This window comes from Salvelinus alpinus, chromosome 1 (assembly GCF_045679555.1).
Source record: "Salvelinus alpinus chromosome 1, SLU_Salpinus.1, whole genome shotgun sequence".
Taxonomy (NCBI): domain Eukaryota; kingdom Metazoa; phylum Chordata; class Actinopteri; order Salmoniformes; family Salmonidae; genus Salvelinus; species Salvelinus alpinus.
Window position 1 is genome coordinate 80,734,399 of NC_092086.1, and position 14,842 is coordinate 80,749,240.

General features: G+C 38.7%; 1 protein-coding gene across 3 annotated transcripts in view; it reads left to right on the forward strand.

The window, feature by feature from the left end:
- Positions 1-672: 672 nt before the first annotated feature.
- LOC139531298 (single-minded homolog 2-like) overlaps positions 673-14,842 on the forward strand; it is a 30,435-nt gene continuing 16,265 nt past the window's right edge. The window contains exons 1-4 of one of the 3 annotated variants that reach the window (XM_071327803.1): positions 673-1,061; positions 1,863-2,119; positions 12,043-12,125; positions 12,817-12,906. In XM_071327803.1, coding sequence (XP_071183904.1) covers positions 1,945-2,119; positions 12,043-12,125; positions 12,817-12,906 — 348 coding nt within the window. In that variant the 5' untranslated portion in view covers positions 673-1,061; positions 1,863-1,944. The other 2 variants (XM_071327805.1, XM_071327804.1) reach the window with 2 other exon arrangements.

A 14,842-nucleotide genomic window follows, 5' to 3' on the forward strand; every position in this document is an offset into this window, starting at 1 on the left:
TAACCTACCCTTAGGAATGACTTCGACAGCAACACAGTATATTTCGTTTTAAGTGGAAATCAAACAACAATCATTCTCATGACAAAACATTGGTAATAGTCAGTGCCACATATCATAGCTAAGCAGGGCTGAGCTTGGGTAAAACCCTGGATGGGAGACCAAAGGGTAGCAGTTGATATATTTACTCTCCAGTAAGATGCGCTACCCAGCCTATATATATATATTTTTTTTATAGTGGGTATAACATTTAAGATCTGACGTTGTTTTAAAGATACAAATTCAATACAGTTTATACACGGGTTGTCTTTGTTGAAATGTGGTTACCATGATGACATGATCCTGTGTATGAAGTTTCACCCTCAAAACAACAGTTTACCTTTATTACTTTTTTCAAATTCAATGTATTTTCAATGTAGATTCCACATCACAATATTTTGACAAATTACGTTGAAACAACGTTGACTCATCCAGTTTGTGCCCAGGAGCCTACATGTGACCAGATTAATTAGGAGGAGACATGCAGTCTATTGTCATGTAGTCAGCCTCACACTAGAGTTGATATAGTATTATTTATTTTTGTACAATTTATTTGCACTGAAGCTTGATCCAGGCGGTAAAGATTCCGTGATGTAACTGTGCCCTCTTGCCTGCGCACCGCCCCTCTCCCTCAGTCCGCATTTGGTTCTGCAAAAGGAATTGACGGGTGCTGCTTGGAAAATCGGTCTGTCTTTAAGGATTACTGAAGCCAAAAAACGAGACTTCTTGAAGACGAAAAGGTTGCGTTATTATTCCTAGCACTGTCTGAGACAACTTCGCATGCTCCCCATTGGTAGCCTAGTTAAATATCCTTATCCTGGCGTTGAAATAAGGAAATGGAGAACTCAGTTGATGTCTTCCTGAGTCGATTAAACAAGGTGGACATTACATGGGAAGGACATATAGTCCTTATTCACTAATCATCCTAACTGCAGTGCCAGTGCGTCATCGAAGACAGGTTTCTGGTGGTTATGGCAGCAAACACACTCTGGAATGAAGTGTGAAAAATAACATTCCAGGCGCAGGTAACTTCAAATTGATATGCTGTAAAACATCTACATCATGGACGTCTTTAAATGTGTCTTGGGCATGGATGTTGTAATTATTCGACAAGTTGAATAGTTGGATAGCCTACGCATTGCCATTACGCACGAATAATTTGAATCATTCTCCTTGCTTTCGTTAATCAAAAGATCAAAATGAGCGTTTTATTTACGCAAATGAATAGGCCTACACATTCGCACCGATGAGGTATAGCGAATCCAACCAAATCGTCTTTTGATGGTGTGCCTGAACTTGAGAGATTTTCTGATACTTCAAGGGAGTCTTTTCTGTTTAAACGGGGCGTTCATCCGTGTGATATTTGACAGTCTACATATTCCGGAGTTTACTTGCACAGTAGAGAGCAACCTGTTTCTCATGCCACCACTTGGAGACTGTAGGGAGCCTACTGAAGATTTGTCCTCCCAGACTCTTTTGAATGAAAAGTAGCCTAGTCAAAGAAAAAGCTTTTCAAATGATTACAGGGCTCTGGTAACTTTAACGTTGTTTACCACCTAAATTGTGTTATGCACAGGCGTCGCAAAGCAATGTTTTGGAGACCAACATTTCGAACATTCATTACATATCAACATGTAGGCTAATGGTTGTAATATTTAATTGGAATTAATTACATGCAACAGGTTGTTTTTAGTGAACATGCAAGTATCTGCAATTTATAAGGAGACAGGAGAGTGATTATTTTTCACTAGATCGTTCAAGAAATTAAAAAAATATGTTACAATATTGTTATGATGTAATTGGTAAGTGCATTTTCTGATTCAAAGATAAAAAGGAAAAATCTACGTTTTGAGGGCGAAGAGGAAGGTGTTCTGTGTTGCAACAGGCATTAATTTACAACAGTCAGAGATGAAGGAAAAGTCCAAGAATGCGGCGAAGACGAGACGAGAGAAAGAAAATGGAGAATTTTATGAACTGGCGAAATTACTGCCTTTACCTTCGGCCATCACCTCACAACTGGATAAGGCTTCAATCATTCGGCTGACAACCAGTTACTTGAAGATGAGAGCCGTGTTTCCGGATGGTAAGTTATGCTACCACTATCAATTATGATTAATCATAATTAGGCCTATGTCTTCAGGAGAAGAGGCACATGTCAGTTTTTAAAACATAATATTAGTCTTTGTATTATACTTTTAACAAATACATATTAGGAAGGGCCAGAAAATATAAGAAAATGCATGCCTTTTCATTGCGTTAATTTTGAAATATATGTACATTTTTGGGGTCATGTAGATTACCATTGTCATTCCCTAGTTAATGTTTCTATGGACAAGGAGAGTTATTTGTCGGAAATGAATCTCCAGTAGAATTTGCCAATTATAAATATATGCATCCCACTGAGCACAGACATCAGTTCAACGTCTAGTTGTGATTTACATTTGGATGAGTTGTCAACTAATGTGAATTCAATGTGAAATCCCAAAAATATCAACATGTCAATGGATTTATATTAAATGTTGGGTACCCAATTACGACATTCCTTTACATTGATGACTTTTTGCAAATCCAACCAATTTTCCACTTTGATTCAACGTCATCACACATATTTTTTGGCCAGGAAACCAACGTTGATTCATCCAGTGTTTGCCCAGTGGGATATGACCATGCATGCCTAAAAGTGCCATTATAATTGTCACCAACTTTCCTCTTTCCCACCTGGTCATACAATTTTAAAAAGTACTTATTTTACAAGATTATAACTTCCCATTAATAATGTTTCACTCCTATACATGTGGCTCTAGATTATGAGTTATAATAAATCATCCAATTATGGTCAATAAAAGGAACACTTCGACAGGCTAAACCTGAGGAAAACAGCCCTCTTCCTCTCTTAGAATTGATATGTCATCACTCATAAAGTCACAGAAACCTTTAGGCACGGACTAAAAGGGCCACCCGTTAGTTATGGATTTGAGTAGCTAAATGTATGACCATTCAGGGCTGGACCATTTCACCATTAAAATCTTGTGGAATCTATAAATGATTAACCTGTATAACAATATTACAAAAACAAAATGTAATCCTACATCTATTATAGTCTTGATCATATTTAATTATAGTAATCAAAAATGTGATTGATGTAATTTCAAATATTTGGAAATCAAATAAATTAATAGTCTCATCAATTATTAGGCCAATTCGTTGTTTTTTTTATGGAGCAAAATCAGACACTACCCTAAAACAACTAAATAGCCATACTATTGTAATTTAAAATAAACGCAACTTCCATGACAAAACAGAAATGGATTTATGAACTAATTAATAAACTAAGAACCTACTTCGAGAAAATGATTATGCTGCCTCTTTCAAAAGTACAGACCATAGGCCTCCGTTTTAAATTACATTAACTTACAGGTGAAGTATTATTTAAGCACTCCAAGTTATAGCAAATATGATTAGATAGGATTGTTTAATCTTAATTACAATGTTTCACACGAAATATAGGCCTTCGTTTTTAATTAACTGTAGAAATGAACAGTCACTTCAAATTAATAAGTAGGCCAAGGCTAGGCCAAAATACAGTCTGCCGTAACATTTTTGTTTTTACTTTCTCGTTTGACATATTGATTATTCTAACATCAGATGTATTGAATATTGTTTGGGTTTACATGTAATTCACGACATCCTGGTACTGAGAGAGATGTGAACTCCGTCCAACGAGTCTATTAATGGCCACTGTCCCTCACATTTGTCAAATGTGTAGGCTTATTTTGCAAGTAACCAATGCTTGACTTGGGCATGACCTCATCGGAGCTGAGTACCGGCACCATCATTTTCTACTGGTTAAGCGAGCTCCTGTTCCTCTTCTAGAATAGTAAATCAAAAGTATTGTGGGGCACCTGCACCTAATTATAAACAGTAGGCCTACCGGCACCCAAATTGAGTGCCGGCACCTATTTCAGTCCAAGTCAAGCACTGCAAATAACTATTCTGGGGATTCAGAAACTTGGACTCGAGGCAGAATTCAATATGATGCGCAAAAGTTTGTGAAATATAGGCCTATCACCTCACGCAAATTATGCATGTTTATCTCGCGCATTCCATGTGCAACGTGTGCAAATTACGCAAATATAGGCCTAATTTATTTTTAGTTTGAGGCAGTTCTTTAAAAAGACTAATAAATAAGCAAACACATTTTTTCACACCACCTCAAATTGCTTCCACTTATGCCTATAGCGGGGGTGCAAGTGCAACGTCTCTGTCGCAGCCACTTACGTGATTTGGGCCTATAAATCCGTAAAAGGCCTGTCCTGCACAGCACCTAATCCCTAATCCCGTCTATCAAATCAAGACACAGTGAATTAAATTGATATTGATGGTGAAAAGTATGAAAATATAAGAGTTAAAACTGTGACCTATTAACCCTGAATGTTTGTCCAAAACATATTGTGCAATAGCCACTATTTTGTATATTTCCCCCAGTTTTGCAACTCAGTCAAATCAAAGCACTCAAAGCAAAGTTAAATTGAGAAAATGTAGGGTGCTCAATGCTCATATGTTTTTCTGAGAACCCAGACTATACAGTGCATTCGGAAAGTATTCAGACCCCTTGACTTTTTCCACATTTTGTTACGTTACAGCCTTATTCTTTAATGGATTAAATAGTTTTCCCCCTCATCAATCTACTCACAATACCCCATAATGACGAAGCAAAAACAGATTTTTGGAAATGTTTGCAAATGTTTTTTTTTTTTTACTACTGAAATATCACATTTACATAAGTATTCAGACCCTTTACTCAGTACTTTGTTGAAGCACCTTTGGCAGCGATTACAGCCTTGAGCCTTCTTGGGTATTATGCTACACGCTTGGCACACCTGTATTTGGGGAGTTTCTCCCATTCTTCTCTGCAGATCCTCCCAAGCTCTGTCAGGTTGGATGGGGAGAGTCTGGCTGGGCCACTCAAGGATATTCAGAGACTTGTCCCGAAGCCATTCCTGCGCGTTCTTGACTGTGTGCTTAGTGTTGTTGTCCTGTTGGAAGGTGAAACTTTGCCCCAATCTTAGGTCTTGAGCGCTCTGGAGCATGTTTTCATTGAGGATCTCTCTATACTTTGCTCTGTTCATCTTTCCCTTGATCCTGACTAGTCTCTCAGTCCCTGCCGCTGAAAAACATCCCCACAGCATGATGCTGCCACCACCATGCTTCACCGTAGGGATGGTGCCAGGTTTCCTCCAGACGTGACGCTTGGCATTCAGGCCAAAGAGTTCAATCTCGGTTTCATCAGACCAGAGAATCTTGTTTCTCATGATCTGAGAGTCCTTTAGGTGCCTTTTGGTAAACTCCAAGCTGGCCGTCATGTGCCTTTTACTGAGGAGTGGCTCCCGTCTGGCCACTCTACCATAAAGGCCTGATTGGTGGAGTGCTGCAGACATGGTTATTGGTTGCCTCCCTGACCAAGGCCTATTCTCCCCCGATTGCTCAGTTTGGCTGGGCTGCCAGCTCTAGGAAGAGTCTTGGTGTTTCCAAACTTCTTCCATTTAAGAATGATGGAGGCCACTGTGTTCTTGGGGACCTTCAACGCTGCAGAGATTTTTTGGTACCCTTCCCCAGATCTGTGCATCGACACAATCCTGTCTCGGAGCTCTACAGACAATTCCCTAGACCTCATGGCTTGGTTTTTGCTCTGACATGCATTGTCAGCTGTGGGACCTCATATAGACAGATGCATGTCTTTCAAAATCATGTCCAATCAATTGAATTTACCACAGATGGACTCCAATCAAGTTGTAGAAACATCTCAAGGATGATCAATGGAAATAGGATGCACCTGAGCTCAATTTCGTGTCTTATAGCAAAGGATCTGAATGCTTATGTAAATAAGTTTAATTTTATATAAGTTAAATTTTTTATAAATTTGCAAACATTTCTAAAAACCTGGTTTCACTTTGTCATTATGGGGTATTGTATGTAGATTGATGAGGAAAATGTTTTATTGAATCCATTTTAGAATAAGGCTGTAACGTAAGAAAATGTGGAAAAAGTGAAGGGGTTTGAATACTTTCTGAATACACTGTATATGAAATAAGTGACACTGGCCATTGAGTTCACAGCATTTGACAAATTCCACCCTTCTACAAATTAATATGATGGACAACCTGGCATGCTAATATTCAACTTCATCACACATCATAATACATTTCAAATTTAGGTTTTATATTTTCAGATGACAGTTGTGATATTTCTGTGAATGTAACACTTTCTTTAAAACATGTTTCATATGCTTATTTTTCTTTTCTTTTTTTCTGGTGATTTTGTCAAGTCATAATTTGCAAACAGACTTATTGAGTATAAACACACAAAGGTTCCCACTGGGCACACCATGTCATTTCAAATATTTGGTTGAGATGTTGATCAATGAGATTAAAACCTATATTCACCCACTCAAAAAGAAAGCCAAAAGTTAGTTAAATTTCCAATGTGTTATCATTATGTTTCAACCATCTAAAAGCACAACCAAATTCCAATTAATTGATGTGTCATTCTGGTAACGATGTACATAGCTAGTTCATTAGCTAAGCTAGCCACTTGTAGCTAGCCAGTAACCTCCAGTATGTGTTGATGTCATTTCACAGGATTTGTTTTTGGTTACAGTTTAAAGCCGTAACTTTTGGAGTTTTTGCCGAAAGTCGATCTTTAAAGTAACTGTCCAGTGTTTCCAGATTTGTATGAAATATGACCTTTAATAAATTACAATATGAGTGAAATAGTTTTCCTTCCAAAAAATGGCAATTAAGTGTGTTAAAAAGCAGCTTCTCTGTGTTGGAATGGTGTGGGTTTATACCGGTCATTCAAAATATTAATGCCAGCTCATTACCTCTAGGAGGAAATAGCAAGCATTTTTGAAACGGTCTGTTTGAGATATAAGTTTGAAGTGGGGTTTTTGAAGTGTTTTTTCTTCAATTCATGCTTTGGTCACAAAAACTAGTATAGGATGAGTCAACAACGTTATTTGGGTATAAGTTAACAATATATGAACTTTTTAAAGTTATATTTTCACTGGACAGTTACTTTAAAACTGCAACATTTTCTCTCATCCTCATGGCAAAATGTGAAGAATAGCTTGAGATGAGCTATAAAACAGCACACTTGTCTTCCTGCCCCATGGCAAAATGTGTAGAATTGCAGGAAATTAGCTTTAAAATTACAACATTTTCTCTCAGACTCATGACAAAATTTGTAAAATAGCATTATAAAACTGCACTTTATAAAACTGTACAATTTGTTGAAATGCAGGAAGTTAGCTGTTTCCCCGCAAAAAAAATCAGTCCCTCACCCCAAAAAAACATGTATTTTTATTTTTTGGGGGGTTGGAGGGCCTTCCAATTATCCTTCCACTTATACAGTTTTTTCAAAATACCCTTCCATATAACCCTTATAGGACCCCTCAAGTGAGGCATAATACTGTATGCCATGTCAAACTGTGTGGAATTGCAGGAAATACGTTCTTAAAATGTACTCTGGATAAGAGCGTCTGCTAAATGACTTAAATGTAAATGTAAATGTACGAAATGAATCTGGGGGCTGAATTTTCTGTTAATACATACACCACAATTTTGCCTGTGTTTCAACCATTTAAAAGCACAGCAAAGTTCAAATGGGAATACAACATCAGATATTTTGTTTATTCATACAACAGATTTTTATGTTCTCCCGATTGGCGCAGCGGTCTAAGTCACTGCATCACAGTGCTAGAGGTGTCACTACAGACCCTAGTTCGATTCCAGGCTGTATCACAACTGGCTGTGATTGGGCGGCACCCAATTGGCCCAGCGTGGTCCGGGTTAGGGTTTGGCTGGGGTAGGCCGTCATTGTAAATAAGAATTTGTTCTTAACTGACATGCCTAGTAAAATAAATAGGAGATTAATGTGTTATAATTGTGCTTCATATAGTAGCAGAACCAAATGATCGGGATTGCAGTTGAGACTACATTAAAAATACATGGTGCAAGTGATCAGTGCCATTTGAGATTCTTCACAGATTATTACTGCAATGGCCTATGCATTTTTAAAAAAAAAAATTTAATTTCACCTTTATTTAACCAGGTAGGCTAGTTGAGAACAAGTTCTCATTTACAACTGCGACCTGGCCAATATAAAGCATAGCAGTGTGAACAGACAACAACACAGAGTTACACATGGAGTAAACAATAAACAAGTCAATAACACAGTAGGGGGAAAAAATTAGTCTATATACATTGTGTGCAAAAGGCATGAGGAGGTAGGCAATAAATAGGCCATAGGAGCGAATGCTATTGATTTAATGAAAATACATCTTCATCAATCTACACACAATACCCCATAATGACAAAGCGAAAACAGGTTTTTAGCAAATGTATATAAAATAAAAAACAGAAATACCTTACTTAAGTATTCAGACCCTTTGCAATGAGACTCGAAATTGAGCTCAGGTGCATCCTGTTTCCATTGATCATCCTTGAGAAGTTTCTACAACTTGATTGGAGTCCACTTGTGGTAAATTCAATTGATTAGACATGAAAGGCACACATCTGTCTATATAAGGTCCCACAGCTGACAGTGCATCTCAGAGCAAATACCAAGCAACGAGGTTGAAGGAATTGTCCGTAGAGCTCCGAGACAGGATTGTGTCGATACACAGATCTGGAGAAGGGTACCAAAAAATGTCTGCAGCATTGAAGGTCCCCAAGAACACAGTGGCTTCCATCATTCTTAAATGGAAGAAGTTTGGAACCACCAAGAGTCTTCCTAGAGCTGGTCTTGGTCAGGGAGGTGACCAAGGACCTGATGGTCACTCTGTCACCCTGATGGTCACTTTGAGTTCCAGAGTTACTCTGTGGAGATGGAAAAACCTTCCAGAAGGACAACCATCTCTGCAGCACTCCATCAATCAGGCCTTGATGGTAGAGTGGCCAGACAGAAGCCACTCCTCAGTAAAAGGCACATGACAGCCCACTTGGAGTTTTCCAAAAGGCACCCAAAGGACTCTCAGATCATGAGAAACAAGATTCTCTGGTCTGATGAAACCAGGGTTGAACACTTTGGCCTGAATGCCAAGCGTCACGTCTGGAGGAAACCTGGCACCATCCCTACGGTGAAGCATGGTGGTGGCAGCATCATGCTGTGGGGATGTTTTTCAGCGGCAGGGACTGAGAGACTAGTCAGGATCAAGGGAAAGATGAACAGAGCAAAGTATAGAGAGATCCTCAATGAAAACCTGCTCCAGAGCGCTCAAGACCTAAGACTGGGGCAAAGGTTCACCTTCCATCAGGACAACAACACTAAGCACACAGTCAAGAACGCGCAGGAATGGCTTCGGGACAAGTCTCTGAATGTCCTTGAGTGGCCCAGCCAGACTCTCCCCATCCAACCTGACAGAGCTTGGGAGGATCTGCAGAGAAGAATGGGAGAAACTCCCCAAATACAGGTGTGCCAAGCGTGTAGCATAATACCCAAGAAGACTCTGGGCTGTAATTGCTGCCAAAGGCGCTTCAACAAATGACTGAGTAATGGGTCTTAATACTTATGTAAATGTGATATTTCATATTTTTTCTAAAAAACTGTTTTAGCTTTGTCATTATGGGGTATTGTGAGTAGATTGATGAGGGAAAACATTCGTTTAATCCATTGTAGAATAAGGCTGTAACGTTCCAAAATGTGGAAAAAGTCAAGGGGTCTGAATACTTTGCAAATGCACTGTATATGATAAGAATAAATGTATAGTTACAGTAACCTCAGAATGTGGCCATGAGTAACAGTCTGGCTGTTACTCATTTTAAAGGGATACTTCAGGATTTGGGTTTATCTTACTCTTCCCCAGAGTAAGATAAACTTGTGGATACAATTTTTATGTCCCAGTGTGCAGTTTGAAGGAAGTTGCTAACTAGCGTTAGCTCAATTGCTAACTGGCGTTAGCGCAGTGACTGGAAGTATATGGTAAATGCTATCATGCTAGTAGATACCATTGACTTCCAGTCACTGTGCTAAAACATGTTAGCATTGGCTAGCGAAACTACCTATAACGCCCTTCATACAGTATGCAGACATAAAAATGGTATCCATGAGTTCATCTAACTCTGGGGAAGTAAATAAAGGGCTTCATTGCCAAAATACTGAAGTATCCCTTTAAGGTTTAACTTTAGGCTATTTACTGTATTAAAAAAGTTATATATCGAATTGTGTTTGGTTGACAGAGCAACCAAATATCAGCATTTAAAGGAGATGTATCTACTCCTTGGATAGTTCCATCTGAACCAATGGATTAATCTCATTCTTCAACTTTTGTTTTTGGTTGAGTTGGAGACGTGAATCCAACATATCATTTCTTATCTTGTCAACAAGTTAATAGGCTATTTATTGTATTTCAAAAATGATATTGAATTGTGTTTAGTTGTCAATGCAACCAAATATCACCATTTGAAGGAGATGTATCTTCTGCTTGGATAGTTCTATCTATGCTACTAATTTAGTCTGGCTTTAATTCTAGTTTGTCTTCAAATTAATAATTGATATGTTGGATTCACGTCTCCATTTTAACCAAACATATAAGTTAAAGAATAAGACTGAATCAAATAAAACTTTAAATTCACTTTAAATAAAGTCTGATTTGATTTAGTCCTATTCTTTAACTTAGATTTTCAGCTGAAATGGAGACGTGAATCCAACATATTCATTATTAGTGATGGAACTATTGAAGCAGAAGATATACCTTCAAATGTTGATATTTGGTTGCGCTGACAACCGAACACAATTCAACATCACCAAATATCGCTAGATTTGATATCAACCAGAGCTTGAAACCCTAGGCCTATTGTATTGTTTATTTTAAGTTAAATTCTGGGTTGAATTTAAACAAAAGCTGTTGATGACGTTATAAATGCTATATAGGGCTAAATAGCATAATTGAGTGATAAGGTATGGTCACACTTCCTTTGCTCTGTTAAACCTACTCTTTGGAAAGACTATTTAGTGAATCTATTTAGTTTTTTTAAGTGGAGCTCTCTTATCAATCATTCTAACGAAAGCACAATAATAGTCAGTAACAAATATCAAAGCTACGTTGAAGATCTGACGTTGTTTAAAGGTACAAATTCAACATGTTTTATACAAGATTTGTCTATGTTGAAATTTGGTTACCATGATGACAATCTTGTGGTTGAAATGTCACCCTCAAACAACAGTTGATGACTTTTTTGAAATCCAATGTATTTTCCAAATTCCAAATTACATTGAAACAATGTTGATTCAACCTGTTTGTGCCCAGTAGGTTGTTTGCATGTCCCAGTGTCCAGCATAATAGACAAATAATATCACAGCAAGTAAGAGTGACTGTAGGAAAAATATACCTTGTTCTTAGTGACATAGGGGATTATGGATGTGGGCATGAGCAAATAATGGGATCTGAGTCAAGCACGAACTAAAATAAAATCTTTAAATACAGCAAAAGTACTGCATAAGGGTGTGTTTCTGAAATCTACTCTCATATGTGACATCTCCCGTTAGTCCAACCTTATACAGGACTGGTGGACATGTGTGCTTGTAGGATTCTGTGCACTCACTTTGCATCAGCTGCAAATACATACACTACTTTCCAACCTATGTGATTTAAAACAAATACACACAACATAATGAGACAGGATAGAGCAGCTTGAAATCCTTTAGTATTACCAAGGAGAATTAACTGTATGTTATACATTACAAGGTTCAATATTTTTCAAACCATTATGAGCAGCATCTCAAGGGACAGTTGTCGTGATTGATGCCCCCTTTAATGCTGGCTGGTGTCCATCTTTTCATTTGGCGTAGAAGACATTGTCATTAACCCGTACCACTGAGATTGCAGTATCTGACCAGACAAGTCAAAAAATAATGTGAGGCTATATATTGGGTCCACTTCATAGTGTCCTCTTCTCCTGGAAGCAGCTCGGGAATGTATTCAACACCTATTGTGTGTTTCCTCTACAGGGCTGGGGGAGGCCTGGGGCCAGCCTACCAGAATCAGCCCTCTGGACACCATGGCAAAAGAACTGGGCTCCCATCTACTGCAGGTGGGATATTTTCAACACAGATATATGACCCATTATACACAACACAAATATGTAACACAATATTGCAGTACTATATATACAACGTACAGTACCAGTCAAAAGTTTGGACACACCTACTCATTCAAGGATTTTTCTTTATTTTTTATTATTTTCTACATTGTAGAATAATAGTGAAAACATCAAAACTATGAAATAACACATATGGAATCATGTGGTAACCACAAAAGTGTTAAACAAATCAAAATCTATTTTATATTTGAGAAAAGTAGCCACCCTTTGCCTTGATGACAGCTTTGCACACTCTTGGCCTTTCCTGCGTTTGAGCCAATCAGTTGTGTTGTGACAAGGTAAGGGTGACATACAGAAGACAGCCCTATTTGGTAAAAGACCACTATATGGTACTGTATGTATTTAGGACAATTGTAGTGTTCTGAAGAGGAAATGCCATTGATGTTTCAATGTTTTTGCTATGGAATTTGTTGGCTTTGCCAAGAATTTGTAGTGGATTTCATGCCATGATTAGAGCCAGATGTGATAGAACAGAGTGTGGTTTTTGAAAGACTACAAAAGAGTAGGCATAAAAGGCACTCTTAAGCAATGTCTAATATCTACAATTCTAACTGACCTTCTATGCATGTTACTATCCAAAATGGATGGTATATTTTCGGGTCTAACACGTTTTGTTCCCCAGACTCTGGACGGCTTCGTATTCGTTGTCGCTTCAGACGGCAAAATCATGTACATCTCTGAGACTGCATCAGTCCACCTCGGCCTATCCCAGGTAAGACATCACTCTGCCTCCATTTTGGTCCTGGGCCATTGTGTATGCCACGAGCTTTGTGTCTGCCTCCCTCAACACAACCAAGGTCAACTAAGGGGCATCTGCCTCCTGATATGCCTGTTCAACCATTGATTTGACAGTCAGTAAAACAGACTGCAGAATGCTACGCAAAGTTTGCCTAAGTTCACCTAGCACAGATAATTGAGAAGGTATGGGGTGGACACAGAATATGATCTGTCAGTCTATTCTAGGTGTTATTGAGTTATTTTCCTTTGTGTTTGGGCGCTGTTCTTTTTACAATTTGTAGGCAGTCCACCCACTCTGCCCAGAGAGGGTGAAAACGGGCTTTGGTGATGAAATTTCACTTTACATTTTACCAAGACAAATATGATTCTTTATGTTCTGAATCTATCAGTGGGGTCTTTCTCTAAAATATCATTACCAATCCAAAAAGTCGGATTCCGTAACCTAATACATCTGATAATAAGCACCAAGCTCTGTTGATAGAGTGGTGCCACTTCTCGCAGTGACTTTTGAGGATTTTACATGTTGTGGTGGTCTTCTGCAGAAAGCGAAATGAAGGTGGTAGGAGCTGAAAATAAAAAGCTTGCGGTACGCTCAGTGCTCCGTTGATATCTCACAGAGATACGCTTGTTTTTCTGATACATTTTCACGAAATAACAGGAATTTTGCATTAATGTGAAAAGCGTATACTAAAATATGAAAACACTACATGTCATATCTCAAAATCAATATCTATTTTACCTCTATATTGTTTTATGTTCTCTGGATTATAAGAAAGATGACGAGTTCAACCGTGAGCCTGTCAGTTTGCCTTAATTCTCACACAGCATCCAGCCTAGCTGACACAATGTTATTTTTCAGATTTTTCTGATCACCCTGATCTTGGCCATCCTACAAGGGTTTTTCTTAGCGGAGTATCTACACAATTATACTGAACAAAAATATAAACGCAACATGTAAAGTGTTGGTCCCATGTTTCATGAAGTGATATAAAAGATCCCAGAAATTTTCCATACGCACAAAAAGCTTATTTCTCAAAAATGTTCTGCACAAATGTGTTTAAATCCCTGTTAGTGACCTTTCTCCTTTGCCAAGATAATCCATCCACCTGACAGGTGTGGCCTATCAAGAATCTGATTAAACAGCATGATCATTACACAGGTGCACCTTGTGCTGAGGACAATAAAAGGCCACTCTAAAATATGCAATTTGTCACACAACACAAAGCCACAGATGTCTCAAGTTTTGAGGGCGATTTTTACGCGCTTCAGCACTCAGTGGTCCCATTCTGTGAGCTTCTGTGACCTACCACTTCGTGGCTGAGCCACTGTTGCTCCTAGACGTTTCCAGTTCACAATAACAGCTGACAAACTGCTTGTTGGAAAGGTGGCATCCTATGACGGTGACACGTTGAAAGTCACTGAGCTTTTCAGTAAGGCCATTCCATGTTTGTCTATGGAGATTGCATGGCGGTGTGCTCAATTTTATACACCTGTCAGCAACGGGTGTGGCTGAAATAGCCAAATCCGCTAATTTGAAGGGGTGTCCACATACTTTTGTATACTGTATATAGTGTATTTTATTCCGTTTCCCTGCCTTAACTGAGGTCCAGGCAGTTTGACTGAGAAGCAGTGTATCGTTGCTGGTTTGGCTTATATATATTCCATTAGGACAGCGTGATCAGCATTCTTCGCTGCTTGACATGCCCACTTCATCAGTATTGGTGTTCCCCCAGAGAGAGATGCTCTGTCTATCTAACCCACTCTCCACACGTGGACTCCCACTGAATCATCTCATTATTCACACGCGGTGACTGAGAATAGCGAAATGGAGTCAGCGGCAGCCTCCCTCAAAACAGAGGTTTATCCTTAAAGTACTGTCTCTGATGTGTTATAGTCTTGGCCTCCACTTC